At 30.4% G+C, this 24,649-nt stretch overlaps 1 protein-coding gene across 7 annotated transcripts in view; it reads right to left on the bottom strand.

Annotated features, from left to right (window-relative positions):
- Window positions 1-7,092: 7,092 nt before the first annotated feature.
- LOC108552350 (uncharacterized) overlaps window positions 7,093-24,649 on the bottom strand; it is a 199,079-nt gene continuing 181,522 nt past the window's right edge. For 6 of the 7 annotated variants that reach the window (XM_017906851.1, XM_017906854.1, XM_017906852.1 and 3 more), the window contains 2 exons: window positions 11,636-11,755; window positions 7,093-8,279 (listed from right to left, as the gene is read on the bottom strand). In XM_017906851.1, coding sequence (XP_017762340.1) covers window positions 8,066-8,279; window positions 11,636-11,755 — 334 coding nt within the window. In that variant the 3' untranslated portion in view covers window positions 7,093-8,065. The remainder of the gene's footprint in view (window positions 8,280-11,635; window positions 11,756-24,649) is intronic. The other variant, XR_001890547.1, reaches the window with a different exon arrangement.

The following is a 24,649-nucleotide window of genomic DNA, read 5'->3' as shown; positions in this document are numbered from 1 at the left end:
CAGTGTGTTTCAGGAATATATAAATCCCATTAGAGATTAAATGTTTTAAGTTTGCCATAAAAAATTGAAATAAATTTTCATCTTGTATCAATACGTAAGTCTAAATAAGTACATTCAAGAAAAAAATTGTATTAACTTTTAATAATTTTGAAGAAAAAATTTGGGTACAAAAATGTTTCAAAAATATTACTTATGATTTTAGTTCTACACGTTTCTGCTCATGGAATATGTAATTGTTGTTTCTTCTTGTTTCTTTGATGCTATTTGCACTTTGAGATTCATTTACGACAATTCAATACAAAAAAGTTCCGTGGAAAACAACTTTTCGAAGCAAAGAAAGCTACTTTCGATACGAAACTTCGTATCGAAAGCAGAGAGTACATTATGGAGAAACCTGGTCGTCCAAAGAGAACTATTGCAAGTTTCATAACAAGACAAAGCAATTCTGGTCAGAAAAAGCAAGGAGGACGTTGACATAAACAAAAATTGCTTTGGGCAATTTTCGAAATAACTTACCTAAATCAGTTAACATTATGAAAGTAGAAGATAATATCAAAAGTATCATTTTTTAAAAGATATTTATCGAAGTACCACACAAGAAATTAAGATGGCACTGATATTAAAACAAGTGCATGTAAAGTAGTAAAGTTGAAATTTACTTGAAAATATTTTGTTCATAAAGTACATAGTATCGAATTTCTTTTATAACAATTATTTCAGATTATATTTAATAATGAAAAAAAAGATTAATTTGATTTGCAATTTAAATTAATTTATCTAATTTCTTAAGAAAAAAGAAGAATAATGTATGTGTTGACTTGAGTTTGTTCTATGATTGACAGAAACTCAAGTACATACATTTTGAAAAAATTAAAAAAACTATTCTAATATGTTTAAAAATAATTTATGATTTTGGATTTTAATTAATGATTTTAATTAATGAAACGTCGATAAAAATATACTAAAAAAAAAAATTGATTAGAAGTATAAAAAGTAGAATTTTTTAACTTATTAAAAAGATAACATTCATTTGAGATCAATATATTTATGAAACACTATTGTAATTTTTTTAGTTGATTGATTACGTTAAATTATTGCAACTCTTTTTCCAAATTCACATATTTAACATAAATATATAATCCTTCACCAGAGACTCACGTTATTCAATTATTGGAGCGGTTGGTACATTTATGAAACATACTATATTACCCGTTCGTTGTTTCTACGCATTAAGCAAGATAATTAATTAAATAAACTTTTCGACTAATCGATAAATGGATTTCAGCATGAGCCTCACTTTAGATATAATACAATTCGCATTTAAGCATTCTTTCGCAAAAGACTGCACATTCTTATGCATTTGAGAATAAAAATAACATTATCACTTATTAGACCATTGATTATATCTTTTGCTACGAGGTATGTACGATTATAGGAGATATTTATAGATACATACATTATACATATATGTATATAAGTCTTCGTTGACTATTAATTATCAGTTCTAAAACTGTTTTACACGTTGCTTAATATTTTATTCGGTAATCATTAAACTTTGTGTTATATTCATAAACTGTTTTTCGTTTAATATTAAAATAATTTTTAATTTTGAATCACCGAGGATACACATTGATATTCTTTCCTTCCTTACCGACATAGTGCAGTATTATGGGTAAAGAAATTTCCATACTTTTTTCAAAGTCTGTTCTAATATTATTTCTATATTTACTGTTATCTTGATTACTTTTTGCATATTTCTTTTCCTATTTTCAAGGTTCTTTTTCAATTCATTAGTTTCGCTATCGAATAAAGAATTAAGCACGATTTTCTGACTTCGTTCGAATATAACGAAGTTAAAAAAAATTGTTCGTACTTCGATTCTGATTGTGTCATAACACGCTTTAAGGTTATCGTGAATATTTACATTGGTATTCTAGGAGGAAGGTACACGAGCAATAGCATCGTGCTCGTGTTAGATCGTTGAGTGGAAAAAAGAAAATTAGAAAGTACGAGAATCGTGGTGATCGTAAGAGTTAAGAGTTACATTATCGATTTGCTTTTATAGGTGTTATAATATCTCATTTATAGATACGTACGTTGTGTATTAGTCATCTACTTAACTTCGATTAATACGTGCGACAGTATTCGTAGTTGGGCACTTGCAACAAAGAAACTAAGGAAGCGGTAATTGCGCGCTACGTCCACCATGTTACTTCTATGTTATAGAATTGAAGTTGCGCTGATAAATATAGAGCGAAAGTAGCAAACGTCGTAAGTAATAAATTGTTTAAAATTATCATATATGTTTATATTTTACTTCGAAATAATTTTTTTTTTTTTTGGAATGAATATGTCTGAGAACTTTGGTAATTATGAAATTATTAATTGTATTTTTACGTAAAGCTGTTTTATGGTAAAAGCGATACAGGCATATGTTTTATTTATATTTACAGACTTTGTTAGTTTTACCTCATCATATATCATAGAATATCGAATTTTGTAGGATTTTATTGATCTTAAACTTTTTACATTTCTGACATGTAATTGTTACAAACCTGTTTTAAACATTACAGTATTTACTTCTCTGTTTTCAATGTTTCAGGAAATATGTCGATTGACATAACTGATATCTGTTATCTTTATAATGTTAATTTTGCAATTTTGTAATAAATATAGTATAACTTTCGTTCGCCTTCAGTTGGTCGTTTATGTTTATCGTTAGTTTAATAACTTGTATATAATATAGAATTTACGATATTTTATTGAGTATATAGAGAAAAATAAAATTGGAGGAGCGTTATGTATTATTTCATCAGATTAGAATTAAGAATTTTAATAAGAATAATTTTAGGATAGTTGGAAAAAAATGGCCGGTATTTACATATTTAAGTTATTATAATTCATAATGTAAATTTTGTTTTTCGTTTATTCATTAACAAAAACAAAAAAAAAATATTTCTTGCAATTCATGTATTTTTTCTTCTAGAAGGAATATACTATGTTTTTAATTAATTCATTTATATAATATTACAATGATTTTTGCAGTTATCTTACTTTAAAAAGCTGTTTAAGTATTTAAAAATACAAAATAAATTCATAGGAGAAAACATGTGCAGAATTTCATGCTTTAATTACATTGTTTTTTTGGATAATTTGCTTTTTATATGCAATATTAAACAATTTTGATTTCACATTAATTTTATATTAATTTAAAAGTTAATTAAAATATAATATAAAGATGACAAAGTAATGATTTATATATTTAGTTACTAATGTTGGAATTATATTAGAGAAAATGTTATATTAATTTGAAAATTAATTAAAAAATGTATAGGATGACAACATTGTACCATTTGATAAAATTAAATATTATCATGATAAAATTGCTTAACTGGTCATTTCTTTCTCATCAACGTAACACTTCTCCCTTTTCTATACTTGATTTATCAGGAATAATCAAATTTAATACATACATACAAATAGAATGAAATATAATGCAAAGAAATTGAAAAATTGAAAGATATTTAAAAATAAAGCTAGTAACTTCTTGGTTGTATCTTTATAACTATTTATTTGGTCCCCGAATTTGACAATATTATATTGTTTTCTATCGGTATAATCAAAACGAATGAATTATTGTATACTAAAGTAACGTTCGTACATAAACAAGATCGTTTGAGTGTGGTACTCTAAAAATCATTTGATATAATAAAAATCATACTATTAAAAAAAAAAGGAATGATCTGTTTTAAAATGAAATTCCATTCGAATAGCTGATCTTTTTTGAATTCAAAAAAAGATACTAGTCGATCGAAGACATAATATTTTTCTTATGCGTGTATGTACTTTAATATTACAAAAATTGAATGATACGATGAAGAAATCATGGCCCCCTTTTTATCATACTGATTGGTCCAAAAATACGTTGTGTAATAGGTAATAGGTAATAAAATACTTAAATTAAACTTTACTACTAACCTAGTTGATAAGCTCTTGGTTTTCGATGTTGGAGGTATATGGGCAAGTACTTGAATCTGTCGCACATATTTCACAATCTATCATTGCTGCATAATAATGGATTTTTATAAGTGGTAATAATCGTGCAAATTTCAAACTCTCTCTTCGTTTTTATGTTATTCTTACAAGTATTCATCGATATTTAATAAATTTCAGGTATTAATTATGGAATATTCTATAAATAAACGAGAAGAAGTAGGAAGCAAAGCGAAGAATAAATTAACAAAGAAGAGATACACGAAATCTGTGTAAATGAGTTATCTTTGTCATGTTTAAATTTCGCGCGTGGTAGGGATCGATGTTCGAAATCGATACGTACATGAAACAGCATATCGTATATAATCGATATATAATTATCCGTCATGAGAAAAGAAAGTTCAAGAATTTGCACATTTACTTAACATTCGTGCCCCAGAAATGTACTTTTCGCTAAGTCGTTGCTTAAGATTTACTAAACGGAAAGACGAACGATTTATGTAGTAATATACTCGAGGACATTGCTATGTTCTGTAGCAGAATGCGTAATATTGACTCTGGTCGACCTCTTTTTTTGTTTTTTCTTTTTCGAACACTGATGAAAAATAAAAGGTTTCCTTAGACTACGAAAATTTAAATACGAAGTGTCATATTCGTCATGGGACGCATGCGTACACTCTAGATATCTTTGTTCACGGTTTTATCACAATGATATACATATTTCATTTCAACAATTTGAATCAGTATATCATTTGCATCAGATATGTAAAATACGAGACTTGAAATTTACAACTAAATTCACAATTCGATATCTTCGCTGTCTATCTCTATCATTACTAATATACTTCACGAACATCATCGAGAAATTAGGTTAGGTTAAATAGAACTAAAGTACTTTTCGTTACCATGAAACGTGATGTAGTTAAATATTTACAAGACTCTTTCTTTAAACATAAAAAAAGATCTCTGACAAATATTAAAATTCTTCTCGTGCTTTCCAATATGGCGTACATAACCTCATTACTATCCTTAGCAGTGGATAAAGAGAGCACTTGTCTGGACTTCATACTTAAGAGGCTTAGCATTTATTGCTAAATTAAACGAATTTCATTGAAATAACCGATTTTTAATGTACTTTTAGAACTATATTATACTTGAAATAAATTTAAACAAAGATTTAGAAATCGTATCGATAGAATTGGGATGTTTTGTAAAATATAGTTTTCTGAGAAATGAAGGTTTATCAATTACATTTTGTAGTATTAAGTATAAAATTCTGATTACTGCATGATGTCCGAGAACAATCTTGCATGTTGTAATCAATATTTTTAACATGCTGTTAACACTTTCTAGCTATTTATCCCAATTAAGCAATACAATAAATGTAAACGTATACAAATTTTAAGGTGAAGGATGTTAACCAATACATATTAAAATTTTCATGTTTTACAATATGCCATCCCTACGAACCTAACCTCTCTATCTATAAATCACATTCTAACATTTTTATCGTATCGTTAAGATTTTCTTTTCAGCCATGTATCCATATCAAATAATAATACCATGAACATAAATAATTACAAAATTTTGTAAAACAGGGTAAATATTAATGACATAACAAAACAATAAAATAAGATTTCCTAAAATTCAGCGAGTCAGTATGTCTGTTGCATGGCTGTGTGCCTCAATATTCGCGATCGATTTTAATATTGATCTTACGTAAGAGGTATATCTGCGAAATGGCACCGTGTTTTGGTACGTTGCGACGAGTTTCATTGTTTGCATTGTTCCATATCGACTGCACCGGTCAACGAGGCCGCACGGAAATACGAGAAGGAAAGTAGGCAGATACGATACGGCGGGACACGTATTAGTACGAATCACACGAAACATCTATTACACCGTAGAATAAAGTACCTTGGAATAAATATCGATTTATCGCATACCGAATCAACATTTAAAATGACGAGAGACAAAAAGTATTTTGGGAGTTCTGGCTCTTAAGTGTAACCTTGTAAGGTTATTCGTTTACGCAATTGACATTGTACGATGGATTCGACGTCTCGCCATGTTACTTGTGGTTCATTTCGACATTTAACCGATTTAATTCGTTGATTCAAAACGAAATCTCAATTATTACATGGTTTCGTTTTATTTCTTGACTATCCTTATAGCTGTGACCTAACCTCTGTGTAGACAGTTGGGTATCTGGGTATTATTTTTATACTCAGATTAACAATTTTGTGTTATTATGAACATTTTTTTCCACACTTTTACGTTCATTTATATTTTCATTTTAGCTATAAACTTTTACAAAATATTGACGCTTTAAATTTGTACATACTATGTCAGAGATGTAACGAAGGAAACGTTTATTATGTTTGACTCATTTATAACTACTTTTTAGTATTTTTTATAATTAATTAATGAAAGAAAATTATTATTTGAATATTCGAAAATCAATTTATAATTATTAGAAAAAAAAAAAATCATTTACATGCACAATGAAGAACAATATATAGTTCTTGTTTAAGAATCACTTGATTACGTAGTATGTATTTGGTATTATGCGAAATAAGAATGAAGGTTAAAATAATATATTATTTTAATTGATTAAATGTTGTTCAAAATAATCATCAAATAAGCAAATGATTGTTTCTTTAAATTACTTCTAATTAAAAAGGAAAGAAAAACAATAGATTGATTCCAAAATAAAATAATTTTTTATTTTATAGTTTATTTGATCAAATGTTTATCATATTTTTCTCATGTTATCTATAAAACAGAAATAACAGTATTTAAAATATTTCATTATTTCAAATAACTATTTGTTATTATGTATCAAAATTAAATGTGCCGAGGTGCCCCAATTGCCGAACAACTGAATAATTTGACTACTCACAGAGGTTAAATCCGTGTAAACCAGATTCAAGGATTACTTTTTAGAATAGAATGATTAAAACGTATTATACGTGCAAAATTTGATCTCTAACGTATAGGTAGTTCGAGCGATACATGTGATCGTAAAGTGAATCAAACGCAAAGGTACAAACGTTTCAACTGCTGAAACATAAAAGGTATTTCAGAGAAATAAAGCATTTGAGTGCAATCAAATCGTACAACGTCAATTTAGAATAAGTACTTTCGTGTTGGATATCGCCGACAATGGTTTATGAAAAGTTCAAATTCTTCCAAATATCTAAAATATGAAAGACAGTTTAATATTAGTAAACTGATATAGTTAATGAATTAAGTTGAAATTAAACGTTACCAATATTTTTCCCTTTCACTGCTACGCGTTAAAATACCTACTGCTATGAACTGCAGTCGGTTCTGAGTGTCAGTGACATCTAGCGTGTCAATGCGGTACTATTCGGAACCATCGGTAGATATAATAATTTTTCAACCTCAGTATCGCTCGAACTATAAAGTCGTATAGTCCGGTATCACGGACAACGATCGATGACATTTGCAAGTGGATTATTTCGCCAAAAGTTTGCATGTAAAACTGCAAAATTTGAATGTTATCGGTGGCAATCGATGAAACACACCTGTGACGGAATATTTCGTTTCGAGTTTACCATCACACAATCGAAAACTTCATCTCGGGTTTCCATGTAGTGTCTCAACAACCAGTTCATGGATACGTAGAGCATCGCCGTGGAAAATTTTCCTTCACCATTCCTTTGTCTCTCCTTCGTCTCATTGTATAATCAAAAATTGTTCCAGAGTCTCGCTTCGAGAATTTAAATTTACCGTGTGAACCTTGCCTCGTGCTTCGTATTTGAAACCACGTGATCGCGGTGCATCGTTGATTCCGAAGATTTCGATTTGAACTTGTCGTAATGAAACATGGTAAAGAATTTCGTTTCGAGGGATTAGTATCGAGTACAATTGAGTACAATCGAGAATGTCGTTCCTCGTTTTGTCGCTGTGCGATCGAGAGTTTTTCTGCTTCGAGGTTACCTTCTGACTGATGCACGGATTCGAGTTTTCAAATCACACGAAGCAATGGGATGAGTACATGAGATCATACGAGGAGCTCCTTTTGGAAGTCCTCGGCAAGCAAATCCTACAAATAATCGTCCACGCGGTCGTTCTCGTCTGGCGGACTGGGCTCGCTGACACTAAGTATGGGTAGACCAAAATGTTGGACCTCGATGCTTGATTCGGGCGTACGTCTCGCATAGTCGCAGCTCTTCGAATGCCGTTCGATCCCGGCACGCCGATGATAATGATGGTAACGGGGTAGGCGAGCGTCGGTATCGCAAGATCGCCGATAACACCTGCGGATTTTAGTGAATATTTTGACTTAATCGATCAAACGATTTGTTGAGTTTACACATCGCGTTTTGCACGAGACAAAAAATATTCATTCATTTTAGTCTTATATATAATTTTTGCAATAGTTTTTAGATTTTTATAATAATTTTAAAAACCATTTATGGAATAATATTAAAAATAATTATCAAAGTAATATGTAAAATAGTTTTTAAAAGAATCAATAAAATAATTTCCAAAATAACCTATAAAGTAATTTACACAAAAATTTTCAAAATAATTTTGTAAATATTTTTGAAATTATTTAAAGATAATTTGAAAGGTAAATAGCCAACCAAGCTAACTAAATTAACAAAATAAAATATGTTATGTATTAATTGAATCATTGTTTGTTAATTAAAGTTTTTAACTTGCATTTATTGTTTACTTCTCTTTATCCGTTTCCTCCTTTATATTAGAAATAGACATTAGAAATGTAAATAAAATTTTAATAAAACCAATACATTATTATATAAAATTATTTAAAAATTGCATTTAAAATAAAAAAATACGAACTTAAAATGAAAAATAATATAATTTAGAAAATAAAATACTTTTATACACACCTATATTAAACGTACGTGAAAATCTATTTTACGATTGCTAAATCCATTTGAAATTTTTGGACAGTACACACGATTACAAATGCGATCACTTCCTCGTATCAAGAATGTAAATGGGATCACGTAGGCTACTTCTAACGAGGTGTCCTGTCGTTTTTTCAAAATTGCAATTTTTATCGAAATGACTTGTCGCACGATAAATAGGCTATGACTTGGTATATCTCAATATGACCTTGAATGTTAACTTGGCATATGACCAAGTTTGGAGGGTAGCCTTTAGCGGAGAAAGATATTTGCAGGATGAGGCGACGTCAATTGCGGCGACATCTATATCTATCGCTGCGAGACGAAAGAGATGCAAACTGGACGTAAAAATATCGCGAGTTCATTCTGAATTCATATATTTTACATGCATTTTAGAGACAGTGCATTTCACTGTATTCAGAGAAAAGAACTAAGAATCGACTTTTCATCTTTATTATAAAGTTATATTATATAGTTTTATTGCAAATATAATATCACCTTTTTAATATTTTTATTAAATTATGAAATAGTTAGTTATTAAGTTTTAAGAAGATATTTTAACTTTTAATAAAAATTACTTGTTACTGTGCACAATATTTCGTAATCTTTTTCGTACTATAGAGAATGACACAGTTCTACATATGAGAACCAATAGAAGATGTATGATAAAATTTTTCTATATTAAACCCTATTTTAAAAAAAAATTAGATCTGGAAATTTTTCTAATTTATAAATTGATAATTTTTGTACCTAAATAACTTATGATTCTGATGTACGATATTAGCAATGGATGTACATAAAATGATATACAGATTGCTATTGATTATCGATAAGTTATCGACATTTTACCGACACTGTATGATATATAGATAATACTATTACGATATAATTGAGACAAGAAGTATCCGAAAAAAATGCAACATATCAACTGTAGCAAAATCATTCACAATTTATTTACTTTTATTAGAAGTTATTACAGATAGTATACTATTTAATACGATTTAACCTGCTTTAAAATCTAATCGTTCACTTGGTTTTGACAAATACTGATGAAATATAATATTATATTTTGAGAAATTTATTACATCATGTTTATTTTACCTCGTGATTGAGTTATGCTTTCTATTTGTTAAATTGATTTTTAAATGTCCCGTCTTAACGATGACTGCTGGATGATATTTCCAATATATGTATTTAAATTCTAATAACATTTCGATATTATCGACATTTATCGGTAACTGTATCAACAGCTGCTAATGTAGTTTACGTATTAATAGCAGAAGCACTAAACATATCAGAAGAATTCTTAAATTCAATTTTTCTGAAATTAAAGTTTTATATTGAAAAACTTTATTTTCTTTCAGATTTATTTAAACGTCACACGAAGAATCACGCCGTGCTTACTTGTATTATTTATTAAGAAACACTCTGCATTATATATACACCAGAAAATTTTGTTTTCACAGGATTCTGTATTGGGTATTAGGATTTTTGCAATTTGCCTTGAAACGATTGAAAATTAATACAGTAATGTTAATCACTTTAGAAATTTGCAATTAACGAATATTTTTAAAATACAAGACTGGTTTACAAAAATTGGAAAAATTAATAATTGATATATTATATGTAATATGTTCATAGTATGTTTAATTTAAATGTATATACATGTTTCCAAGAAAGTTTAAATGTCACTTTTGCAGATCTCGTCAATGTTATTACAAAGTCAAATAATAATCACTTAATGATATTTCCTCTTTAGTATTGCACAAAATTCATTTGAAACATTTATTTAACATTTTTAATTATTTAAAAAAAATTTATAATATAATATTTGGTTATTACTATTATTTATTTGTATTAATACTTACGGAAATAATCAGGTCTATATATTTAACCCAAACATAATATATACATATAGAATTGTTCAGAAATAAATCTCGAATTTCGTTTATTTAATTAAAAATAATTTCAGATGTAATTATGGTTGTCTTATAGTTATATTTTTATTTTATGCCTTTAATTATGATTAATCTTGTCTCTTATCGTGACACAGGAAAGAAAGTAACTTCCTACAATTTTTTATTTATATTTGATTTTTTATCATTTAATTATTTTATTTTATTATTTAACTTCAATCTTTCGTATTTATTTTTACTTATACTTTTTATTTACGTAAGTTCAAAAAAGGATGTGAAATAGTTAAAACTGTTGAACATGTTAGTCACAAATTTAATGAAGACACATTGAACATACATATAATACAGTATTAGTGAACTATCAGTAATAAAAAATTTTACATGATATGTACAAGTTTATAAATAATTTATCAATTCTAGGAACTCAAACTTCTCACAACAGTAGAATAAAAATCTTACATCCTATTCCCATGAAACAATTTCATTCAACACGAACTTACAGTAATTTCGAAAATTATGTTTAAAAATCGCAATTTATTTCCAGACAATCTAATACATATAACATACTATTATATCTAAGATTGCTTTAATCCACGCAAATTTGATATTCACCTATAGTAAGTTTTCTTATGTCACGATGTGCAACAAAATACAAAAAACCAGGAAACAATTTGAAAATGATAACGCGCCAATTGATTTTAGCGTTTCGAAGAACCTTTTGAAAATCAATTTGTGTCGTTCGATTTCATCGAAAGGGGTCAAGCTATTTGGACGAAATATTTCGTGTATTTGGAGCGAAGCATAAAAGAGATTCCTTACCGCTCATCCATGGAAGCAGGTTGTCGTACAGGACACCGAACATATTCATGGCTTCCGCCGGCTCGCCATCCCCCGAAGCGCCGCCCAACGAACGACGATGAAGACGTCACTGGAGAATCTCTGAAACATCGATAGGAAATTCTATCAATGATTTTTCTTCGAATTTTCGAAACTTTTCTCTTCTCCCATCGCTATTTTCGAGCACGTAATTTTAAAACGTACGCAGGTGTGAACGGGCTGTACAGTGGGACGTCGATTATGCGAATTCTGATTATGCAAGTAACACGTACGACAGAAAATTTGTGAAGACGTTACTGGGGAATCGTTAAAATATCGATAGGAAATTCTATCAATGATTTTTCCGCGAATCTTCGAAAATTTCTCATCTTTCGTCGCTATTTGCGAGCACGTAATTTTAAAACGTGCGCAGGTGTGAACGGGCTGTACAGTGGAACGTCGATTATGCGAATTCTCATTATATTGGGTTGGCAAGAAAGTAATTTCGGTTTGCATCTGTAAATAATGTTATGCTTGTTTAGTTATTCTTTTGTCAATGTTAGAATTTTTTTTTTTCGAGATGTGGTTGTCGATACCTTTAGGTTGATATTTCGTGAAATTCCGTGTAATTTCGTTTATAACCGTCAGTTCACGGTCAGTCTTAACATGGAGTGCAAAAATAAGCATTTTCGACACATTTTACTTTTTTATTTTCATAAAGGCAAGAATGCGGCTGAGGCTCACAAAGAGATACGAGAAGTTTATGGTGTTGATTGTTTAACAGAACGCACGTGTCAGAATTAGTTTAAAAAATTTCGTTCTGAAGATTTTTCACTGAAAGATACCCACAACGTTCTGGTCGACCTTCTGAGATTTACGCACTTGGTTAAGTTTTTTGCAGATAAGGACCAGAAATTCTATGAGCGCGGGATCATGAAGTTACCAGAAAGATGGCAAAAGGTCATCGAATAGAATGGAAGATATTTGACCGATTAAAGTTAATTTTCTGTATGGAAAAAATTGAGTTCTATTTCACACTAAAAAACCGAAAGTACTTTCTTGCCAACCCCATAGAAGTAATATGTACGATAGAAAATTTGTGAAAATATCGTGCAAGTAATATATGGCACACGTAGTGTGTCCTAGGTGTGGTCCTAGGACCGAACGTCCCAAATTAAGTGAGGACTGGTTTATTTCCCTATTGTCAGCGTCCCTTAAATGGCGGATACTGGTTATCACTCGGCCACCACTTGGACGAAGCTCAGCAAGAGTCAATAGATCACCCTTGAAACGATGGGCATAAGGATGCAATTTGTTTAACACGTTAAGTGTCCAGCCCGTTTTGCTTGCCGTTCCGTTCAGGCCCAGAGTCGGTCATCAAGTGGGCCACTGACGGCAGACGAAGTGTTCATAAAACTCGGTATAACAGGAATTCCCAAAGGCTAGGTCCAAAGATGGCGAAGAATTTAACACCAAAAGTTAGCACCTTTTGGGCCTAGCCTGGTTCCTGAGGACCGGCTGGGCCCGAACGGAAAGTCTAGCACCAGTCCCTGGCGACCGGTGTTGTACTTAACCCTTTGACCATGGCAGACTTTGAAACGCACCAGTCGTACCACACGGGTAGGAATTCATTTACAATGTCCGCAGAGAACGGCAAAATTTTGGGTAGAGATGCGCCCTCCGTGTCACAAAAGCAAACTGTGTTGAGTGCTTATATGCGCCCTCCGTGTCAGGAAAGCAAACTCTGTTGAGCGCTTATATGCGCCCTCCGTGTCAGAAAAGCAAACTGTGTTGAGCGCTTATATGCGCCCTCCGTGTCAGAAAAGCAAACTGTGTTGAGCGCTTATATGCGCCCTCCGTGTCAGAAAAGCAAACTGTGTTGAGCGTTTATATGCGCCCACAGTAACCAAGGGATTAATGTGCTAAACATCCACCACTATAGAAAGACGTCGAAGCTAATACACACCCCCAAGATTATTCACAACCAATAGGAATTATTCACAACCTAACCCACCACTTACATTTCACATCAACCAATTGGAGCACATACAAATTTATAAAATTCTGAGACAGGAATTGCACGGAGAGTTCTTCTTAAAATCCAAAGAAGACAAGACAACAATCACGACCAGAGTTCTAATCTAAGAGAGTTCGAATCTAAGACAGTTAAGACCAATTCAGCACCAGAGAACAGTCGCACGTCGGAATACTTTAATTCTACCCTAACCTATGAGAGTTGGTTTTATACCTGTGAATGCGAATGAGGTTGAATAAGTGAAACTCGTTTGCGATGATATAAATATAATATGTACGAGTGTAGTATAGTATGAATGATGTTTGAAAAAATGTTTAGAAGAATGTGTCAGAATAAAATAGTTATGTGAGAATCGTCAAAGAGGAAACATGGGTATGTAACGGTTAATAAGAGTGAGAGAGAGAGAGAAGAATTTTCTAGAAAGTGTCAATCAATTTTTTGTTTAAAATAGTTTATCGCGAGTTGTTTTCATTATTTAAATATTTTTATCTAAATATACTAATGCGTTAACTGTTGAAAAACGTGGAAGATATTGGTGTCCATTTCTATCCACGCAAATGCCTTGTATTTCATAAAAGGAAGAGAAGACGATATAAACGTTTAGCTTCTTTACTCTTACAAACCCATCTGTTCTACTTAGAAGTACAGTGCTTCGCAAAGAAGTAAAATAAAAGAAGCGAAACTTTGGACATTCTTCATTTGTTGTATCTAAAATGCCAGTGTCTAATAAAATTAAGGAAAACATAAGATAATAGTTCGAATTTGAAGTTAGCTTCTAATATTCTTTCCAATATTCTAAATATACTAATGTGTTAACTGTTAAAAAACGTAGAAGATATTGGTGTCCATTTCTATCCACATAACCAGGTTTAGATTAATTAATTTAGGGTAGGTCGCATCCCTACAACATTGTCACATTCGTGTAACAAGAATAGTAAAAGGAAAATTCGAAGATTATTTCGGTAGAATAGAAAATAATTCAACGATATGTAGTATATTTACGTTACATTCATTGGAGATATGGACCGTGGTGGCGCTAGTGAGTTAAATGGAAGATCGGCTTAGGACTTACTCGTGAATAGGTTAAATTGAAAAATTGAAAATTCGGTGCGTTATATATCTAGGTTTGAAGACTATCGTAACATGAATCTCGAATATAAAATTATGAATAATTTTTAATTTCTAGTCGATTTATGACATAATTCAAAATTTCTTTCGGAATAATTATTTGAAAAATTGATTACTCGAACAGATTTGTCTCCTAATTAATTCGAATGATCGACGTTCTACTGTATTAGTTTAGTAATTGAACTGTATTAAGGAATAACTTCCATGAGCAACTTCGTTCTCTCGACTTGTGCACTGATTTCCCAGGAGCGCAGCGATTATGTTTGCATCTACTTTTTAATTTCTATTCAAGTTTTTGTATTCTTATTGTATAAAAGGGGACGCTTATGCAAATGTATAGTTTTATAAGAAATAAAACTTGAACAGAAATTTGATTTCTTATTATAGAATTTTAAAAACGTAACTAGTCACATTTGCATACATTTCTTAATTTCTGTTCACGTTTTTAGTATTGGCATAATTAGAAAAGGGATGTTTATGCAGTTGCATAATTTTTACAGAGAATTGGTATGATTCTATGAGACCTGTACAAATATTTAATTTGTCATTATAGGATCCTAAAAATACTAACCTAATAATACTTTCTGCATACACATTTTTATAGGAAATAAGAACTTTAGAAACACCCGTTGTATGTTTATGTACATAAACGAACAAAAATAATAATAATTGGTATAACTTCGTCGATATTGATAAACCAAGATTTATCACAGCACTTGGTATAATACAAAATTAATCTACATTTACATAATTTTGTTCTTAAAAATTCATCAATATTCGATTAAATTTCATTAAAAATATATTTACCTAAACAAGTTAAAATCAATAAAATAATTTCCTAATTTACTTCACTAAATAGTTCCTTACTAAGGTACAACGTAAACAAAGAATTATGTTTATAAATCTGTAGAGCGGATCTTTCTTAGGTTTCGAGGAGTTTTAACCCTCTGCACTCGACGATTTTTTGGCTAAAGAAGAATAGGAGTTCAAAGATTTTCTGTTACAAATTTGACGATACTTTTCTGAGCAGTAAATAAGCAGTCGTGAGATAATTGACACGTAGAATTATTTGATTTCGATACCTCGCACACCGTTTGTATATCGTCACTAGGTCGACCTTAGTTGGCGACGATTAGTGACGGCCGGTTCATTGAGGAAGGTTGTGTCTAGCTTCGAAGTATTAAGTGAACTGTATTTTAGTAGAACTCTCTTCGTGACTGTTCTGTCGATGGTTTTATAAGCTTCCTCTGTCTACTGATTGGTTGCGAATAATATTGGGGGTGTGTGCTAGCTCCAGCGTCTTTCGGTGATGGTGGTTGTTTAAACAATCTGGGTCCTTATGCCTGTCGTCTTAAAGGTGATATATTGTTGCCTCTTACGGTTTACCTAAGTGGTGGCTTAGGTGACAATGAGTGTATAGAAGTCAAGGGACGCTGACAATAAGGACATAAAGCAGTCCTCCATTTGGCCTGAGACATTGCGGTCCTAGGGCCGCAACACTGGTACTTGTAAAATTTCAGAGCCTTCACATTTAGATATACAGTCTATCCTAAACAAAAGGATGAACGGAATACCAGGACGACATTTCAAGGATTAACATCGTTACATTATCTGAAATTTGAGATATTAATGAATATCGAGCTTCGAAATTTTATCAAATGGCGGCTGAACGGCACCTCTCGAGAGCAAAGGGTTAAAGGACCTATCTCCAATCTCGTCAAATCTGCAGGACAGAGTGCATTCATAGAATTTAAATGTCTATATCTATAGGAACACTGGAAAAAATGGGTCAGTCAACTTTGATATGCACAATACAGAGAAGTATCGCATGAAAAGATATATTATAAGAATCGAAGCCTACACATAGCCTAGTAGCAACAATATGACGAAGCACTCACGTGAAAAAGGATGTTTCATATACAAATTAGACGCAATAAAAGACACAATGGATTGTCCATGACGATATTCCCCAACCTGGTCAAACTTTCACATTAGAATTTAAAGACTTATAATAAATAGCAAATCGGGAAGAGCTATTTATCGAAAGACTATTCATCAGAAAAGCGTAAGGCTATAAGATCCATTGCATGACAATGCCGGAACACGTGCATTGTTAGATCCCTAACACTACCGTTTGCGTGGCGACCCAGATACGATCATAAATCATTGTCCAAAATATCAAGTTGATCTTAGCCTACACTTGAATACACCTTTGCTCATCGACAGCAAAGCACGCGTAGCGTCGGAATTATTCACAGATTCATATCCTACGCCACTCTCATGAGCACAGTAGCGTTAAAGTCACCTTTCGAAAATTACCATAAAAGTATTGGGAAATGTAAATCCAAGTTGGAGTCTAAATTCAATTCACGTGTAATGAGAAAATATAAATTCAACCGATGGTGCATTAATCTTACACGAATAACTGCTTTCAACGACAGGATTTTATTTATTCATTCGATAATTTCGTGAAATTGGTAATAATCGCAAGCAGAGTTTATAGTTGTTACTGTATTTGATATATGTACAGAGATAAAAATTTATTTATATTTAATAATTTTATTTATTTCATTAAATTACTATAGCCTATTAATTAGAATTTTAATAAGAGATATTGATTAAAGATATTGAATACATATAGTTGATGCTAAAGTTAGAGTGCTCATAAACTACTGTATTAAGCCTCGATTAGTACTGAAAAGACAGCCTAGATGTCGCTAACATTCAGGACTGCTTACAGTAGAGGGCACTCGAGTGCTCTCTGTTGTTGAAAACATAGAAACTATAAATATATTCTGAAGAAATCTATTTTACAAAAATACAAAAGAAATTAAATTTGACTTTCATGGAGGAATTTGACTTCTCCAAGTCAAGTCAAATAAATCACAGTATAAACTGTTTCTCTCTGGAAATCATATAACTCCTGTCTAAATTAAATTATTTTCATATCTTTAGCACTTTTCAAGACAGTTGTCCTGGCAGATTAAAATGGGAAACTCAGTATGTTCTCAGAAAACAGAGGCTTATGTAGGAAGAATGTAAATATACACACGTACAGTATAATATTCTGTATGTATCTGTATACAGATTAATATTCTGTATGTCAATGTCGATTCGTCAATAACCTGCCTCAACCAGAACCATCAGATTTTGATAGAAGTGCATCAGAGTGGAAAAACTGATATAATGAAAATAAATAAGTATATATATTATCATTCTATGTTAATGGAAGTTGATATTAACTTTGCCAAAAAAGCAATATGTTTTTGGTTACAACAATATATACATGACTAGTAATTAAAGTAATAAAATAAACATAGATGGGTTTATGTAGTTATAGTTATATATATATGTAGGTATAAGTAATACATATAGTTGTTTCTATTGCCAAAAGCAGCAATATGTTTTTTGTTACAACAATATATACACGAATAATAATTAAAGTAATATAATAAAAATAAATAGGTGAATATAGTTAAAGTTATAGTTATAGTTACAGTTATAGTTAACTATATAGTACATATATACAAGTTTATATAAATTTTTTTCATTTATTTGACCTCAGTAACACGTAGTCTAAGTTTGCTCCTAACTTTCTGGACACCCTATATATCTAGGTATACGTAGTACATATAATTGTTTCTATCTCAATAAATATCAATATTAATATCCTGTTAAAATAGCTGTATATTTTCAGTACTTAAAGAAAAACCAAAAATATGAAACCAGTCATTTGGACTGATTGCACAATTTTAATGTAAGTATTGAACAATATTAATTACGCGTTTAATAACACGTAAGAGACAATGTTAAAATTTCATTTGATTTAATATTGTTCATACATAGGTTGTACCTTTTGCCAATAAAAGATAGTTTCTTTGGGAAAAATTCTGAGATGAGGAAGGTATCTGAAAGTGGGTCGGGTCGAGTATTATCGATTTTTTGAAAGCAGAATTATTTTATCGCTTTGGAATTGAGCACAAAAACCAACAAGCGACTAACGTTAATGAGGAAACTCATCTTTGGTTAACTGATACCACGTCAGTTCCTAAACATAATAATCGATGAAATTTGTTAATCTAGTAGAAAATTGTCCCCAAAGAATTGTTTCTACTCAGTATTTTTTAACTAGTTTGATCATTAAAAATGTATTATTTATTAAGAGAATTAACAAAAATTAATAAATGCAATTAAAATTTTCTTGACTATCCAAATATAATAATAATAACAATAATGTTTTTACTTTATGTACATATTATTTTACATTATATTTTATTTAATAAATTTATTGATATCGTATATTTAAAAAAATTTGTACATTCTTTGAGAACATTTTTAGCATTCAATTTTGAAAATCGAAATTTGTATTTATATTTTTGTAACAAATGCTAATATCAATATTAATACCCAAAAGTACATTATATCAAATGAAACACTATTTTACACGAATATTTTAGCGAAAATCAATAAATTAAAAAAAATTCAGAAATTTTTTAAATTATGTGAACTTTAATTTTTAATAATACGTTATATTATTATAGTAGGTTATAGTAAGACACGATCCTTGATGTGTCATCAAGTCAATACGCTACATAATATTGAATACCGAAGTGTCTTCACTAAAATTGTTTAAGCTAAAAATTCTGATTTTAGTAAATCTTATTCAAAAAATTTTAATATATTATACAACATCATATACCACGATTCGTTCGAATAACCTGCTACGCAACTGGTGGCTTATGCATCATATTACATTTTTTGTTTCATGTATAATGTGTATGTACATACATTTTCATTGAATTTTTCATACTTGTGCTGCTATTTCATGTTCCCTTATAATTTATTAGTCTATGGTGCCAAGAGAGACCGTAGTCGACTCTCATGTAACACGCAAACGATACGTAATACCCGCTGCGTTGTAACGATATCATACTAATCTATTACTATAAAAAGATTTGCATAAGGGAGAAGTTGAGTGGTTTACGTAATAATCGTATACATATTTACATATCATGTATTTTTCATATTTAATATACTTATATAACTGGCTTCTATATCAGACTTGAGTCAAATTTCAAATAATAATATAAAAATAATAATTTAGAAATAGTTATTTAAAAATAATAATTTAAAACTAATTATATTAAATAACGTTAATCATAAAAAATGATAAGTAATGTGTTTCAATTGATGTCATATGTCTCATTTTTTAAATTAAAAAGTGAATATAAAAGTTGAAATTTGAAAAAATAATTTTTTAATTAAATATTCTTTCGGGAATGACAATCAAGAATGTGTATTGTATAATGAATAATATAATCGTGGTAAGAATGTGATAGTATTAGTGAGTGATAATGTAATATAAACACTTGACATTGTATATAATAAAGTCAGTTTTTCTTTTTACTATAGTCAAAATAACAATAAATATCAAACAACTAATTTTGTAAAGTGATAAATAAATTATTTAATTGCAAACATATTAATTGTTTGTCTTCCACTAGTGTTATTATAGTCAGATAAATAATTTTTAATATGTTATTTGGTTATAAAGATGAGAAATAGGGGTAGGTTATTTTATAAATAAATTTATAATTAATTTTAGATGAAAATTTCTTTTTCCCAAACAGCAACTCTGCTTTCAAGAATTTTTCCAGTACAGAAATGTACTGTGGTTTGCTCGAATCGAGAAAGTCTCAGAATGCAAAGGATTAACTTACTTTTCGTCTGAAATATTTCATGAAATATTTGTTTTATTTCAAAAATAAAATGTTTAATTAAAACGTAACGTTAAACGAATAAACATACAAATTCCTCAAAATATTCGTTTTAAATTAAATTATGATGAAAACATTAATAATGATATTAATTTCAAAATTTATTATTAATTTCTGAGCTTTAAACAATCATTTCATAAATTAATTTAAAAGGAAAATGAAATTTTGTCCTTTCACGTGAAATAACAATAATTTTACTTTCTGTATAGTATCGTACACTATATTCTTCTACCTATAAATTTTTTCTGAAAAATTATCCTCTATAGAAAGAATTAAATGTTTACCAACTATATCAATATTCATTCCAATTCGAAAATGCACTCGTAAATTAATTTAAAAAATGAAGAGATTTTTATTTTATATAATAAAATAACAATAAAATAGCAATTTTGATAATAACTTTGACATTTTGTACATTCATGAGCACCATATTTTGTTTACTTAATAATTATTTATAAAAGCTGCGAATAATTCTTTGACAAAATTTTTGAAAAATTTATAGGAAGAATCAGTTGCTTAATCACCTGTATCAATACTCATTTCAATTTGAAAATTCACTCGTAAATAAATTAAAAAAAGGGAGAGACTTTTATTTTACATAAAATAGTAATTTTTATGGTAATTTTGACATTTTGTACATTCACGAACATTGTATTTTGTTTATTTAATAATTATTTATAAAAGTTGCAAATAATTCTTTGACAAAATTTTTGAAAAATTTATAGGAAGACTTAGTTACTTAATCACCTGTATCAATTTTCATTCCAATTTGAAAATTCACTCGTAAATAAATTAAAAAAAGGGAGAGACTTTTATTTTACATAAAATAGTAATTTTTATGGTAATTTTGACATTTTGTACATTCACGAACATCATATTTTGTTTATTTAATTATTATTTATAAAAGTTGCAAATAATTCTTTGACAAAATTTTTGAAAAATTTATAGGAATAATCAGTTGCTTAATCACCTGTATCAATACTCATTCCAATTTGAAAATTCACTCGTAAATAAATTAAAAAAAGGAAGAGACTTTTGTCTTACATAAAATAGTAATTTTGACAATAATTTTGACATTCTGTACATCACGTGCACTATATCTACTATAAAAGATGCGAAGAATTATCTCTCTGAATATTACAAATTTATAGGAGGAATCAATTACTCAACCATCTGTGTCAATATTCATTCTAATTTAAAAATTCGCTTTATCGTTTGCCAAGAAGAGTGGAACCCAAAGAAACCTTGAAATATTCACGAGTGTCTTTAAATGTTGCAAAGCTCTATTCGCAGAGCGGTACACTTTATGTCCCGTGTTATTTCAAAGTCTGGAAGAATTTGCACCTGCGAGGAATTCGTGATACGCTCTCGATGCAAAGTATCTGGAAACTGTAATAAAATCGCTATTTTCCAACGCCGAGTTCAAAAGAGAGGAATATGGCAGATTCGTTTCGAATAGTCCAGTTTCACGTCATGTACGATCATGAAACATTTACACGCGAATGCTTGCAGTTTTTACGTGTCGTGATTTATGCGTAACATCTGTAGGAAATTTCGACAAGTGGAAGAAATTTTAACGGACGATATTACTAGTTGAAATAACACGAAAATTAGTAATAATAAAATTAAATTTTAATTCCATTCCAATCCATTTTTTACGAAGAAAATTTCCTAAGTGTTAGTAATCGATTTGAAAGAAATTATGGTTGTTGAAAAAAATATTTAATTCGTACTTTCTTTAATCAGCACTATAGTTACAACTTGTTAGAGGAAGAAAATAACTAAATAAATTAATAAAAAGATTAACATTAATATTTATGTTTAATATTTTATTAATAATACATTAAATATTTTTTGAAGAAACTAAAATTTTGGAAAATCACTGCTTGTGTTATAAGAATTTGTTAAAAATATTTTTATTGTATTAGTAAATTAAGCTCCATTTTTTACGAAGAAAGTTTCCCAAGTGTTAATAATCGATTTGGAAGAAATTATGGTTGTTGAAAAAAATATTTAATTCGTACTTTTCTTAATTAGCTTTTGACTATATTTAGAGGGAGAAAATAACCGAATGAATTAACAAAAAGACATTAACATCGAATATTTTCTGAAGAAACTAATATTTTGGGAAATCACTGCTTGTGTTATAAGAATTTATCAAAAATATTTTTCTCGTACTGATAAATTTTGGTAAATTTTGCTGCTTGGGAGTGAAACGGTTAAGAAAGATCAGAAGAGTGCGACGACAGCCCACGATAAGTAAGGAAAACTCTAAACTCCAATATTAATCACCAGATGACTACAATTCCAAATTCCAAGACGCAACCCTGTGACTACAGCCAACACGAATCACCACCCTATGACCAACCCTCTAAACTTCACGATACAACCCCTTACAAACCACCTAGCATAAGATAGCAAGAATATATATAATCCCAAAACCTAAATAAAGTCAGTTTTTCTCAAATTCTAAATACGTGTCACTTCTCTTGCAGTATACCTACTCTATGGATAGTACCTCGTATAGAGGCATAGTTATTCTTATTTTTCGCTGTTGCAAACTAATCTCGTGATAAGAGCGTGCCCATAGCGATTCTCTCTTATTTCATAGCCAGCCATTGTCATTCTGTTTATAAACTTATGTAGAGATAGGGTGGTGTTAAATAATATAAAACTATTTATTAACCATAAAATATAATATACAATGCGCGGTGACGGTAAAGACTACGAATATAATCTATTAACTAAACTCTTACAACTACAACGACACAATTATACCTAACAACACGAATACACTTAACAACACGAATACAACTAACAACACCTTTTCTTTTCACAACTCTCTGCTACGAACTCTAATATACTACACGTACTACGACAGACTACCCACTCATCCTGCGATACCACACTTATTTTATTCTATTAAGAAGCCAACAATACTATCATTTACTACTATGTGTTAATACTTAGCCGACCGCACGCCCCAGAGCGAACTATACGGTTTCCACCGTGCTCGGGGAACCCAAACTACGCTGCCCACCGGGTATTTTTCGGAAGTAACGCGAACTGATTTTATGACTGATAGAAATTGATCGAAAACGGGTCAGAAAGGGGTCGGAAATACCGAATAAGGGGCCTTAAAAATTGATGAATTTTATTATATGTTGTGCTTTATAGGAGCAGTTCGTCAGTAATTGCGAACAACTCGAAATGGAGGTAGTGTAAGTAATAACCGAAGACGAGAAACGCGTTGCTAAGGTCAAAATGGGAGATCTCCCCGATCGGTCGGGCACCGACTTACTTTAACACTTTATCGGCCGCTCATTTCTCGCCGCCGGTGAATTTCGCGCGGGTTCTACTAGTTGCTGATGGTCATATTTACGCTATTCTTATTATTTAAAAAGGCACTAATATTTGAGACTAACGGAACAAGCATCTGCTTAAAGAATGTCGAGAAAAGACGATTGGAAGAGTTAAAACAGAAGCATAGTGGAACATTGTGCCGCGCTGAAGCAAAGTCACGTCTGCGTGACAGCGGCCGGCAAAGTGTTAAAATGGCGAGATCTCCCCGATCGGGCGGCTAAGTGTTAAGTCAATTCAGCCAAATACGATCCTACGTATATAACTCGCGAGTAAAGGTTGAACAAAATGTAGACTCTATATGGCTTGAATAAATGCTTAATACTGTTTTATTCCTTGCTTCGTTCGTCTTTTATACATAAGATTTTAGGGTGTGGTTCGAGAGAGTGGGGAAGCATGTTTATGATTGTCGGAGAAAGGTTAGGTTCTGAAATTAAGGTAATACATCTGGTGTTGAGTGTGGCGTGGGAAATCGGAGTGGGGTGTTTATGAAGAAAGGGTTAGTTTTAAGATAATACATCTGCTTCTGGGTATAGCGCAAGAGAACGTGGTGAGATGTTTATGAAAGAAAAGTTATTTATTTAGGATAATACATGTGGTTTTTGGTTATGGCATGAGAACTGGGTAGAATATTGATGATTTTCGGATAGGAGAGGTTAGGTTTGATATTAAGATTCTTGAGTGCTATCACAAAGGAGTGAACACTCATTTGTCCTA

The sequence above is a fragment of the Eufriesea mexicana genome, unplaced genomic scaffold, assembly GCF_001483705.2.
Source record: "Eufriesea mexicana isolate 0111107269 unplaced genomic scaffold, ASM148370v2 scaffold6248, whole genome shotgun sequence".
In the NCBI taxonomy this organism is placed as follows: domain Eukaryota; kingdom Metazoa; phylum Arthropoda; class Insecta; order Hymenoptera; family Apidae; genus Eufriesea; species Eufriesea mexicana.
Note: the sequence above shows the minus strand (reverse complement) of the source record. Positions and strands in the feature narration are given on the sequence as shown.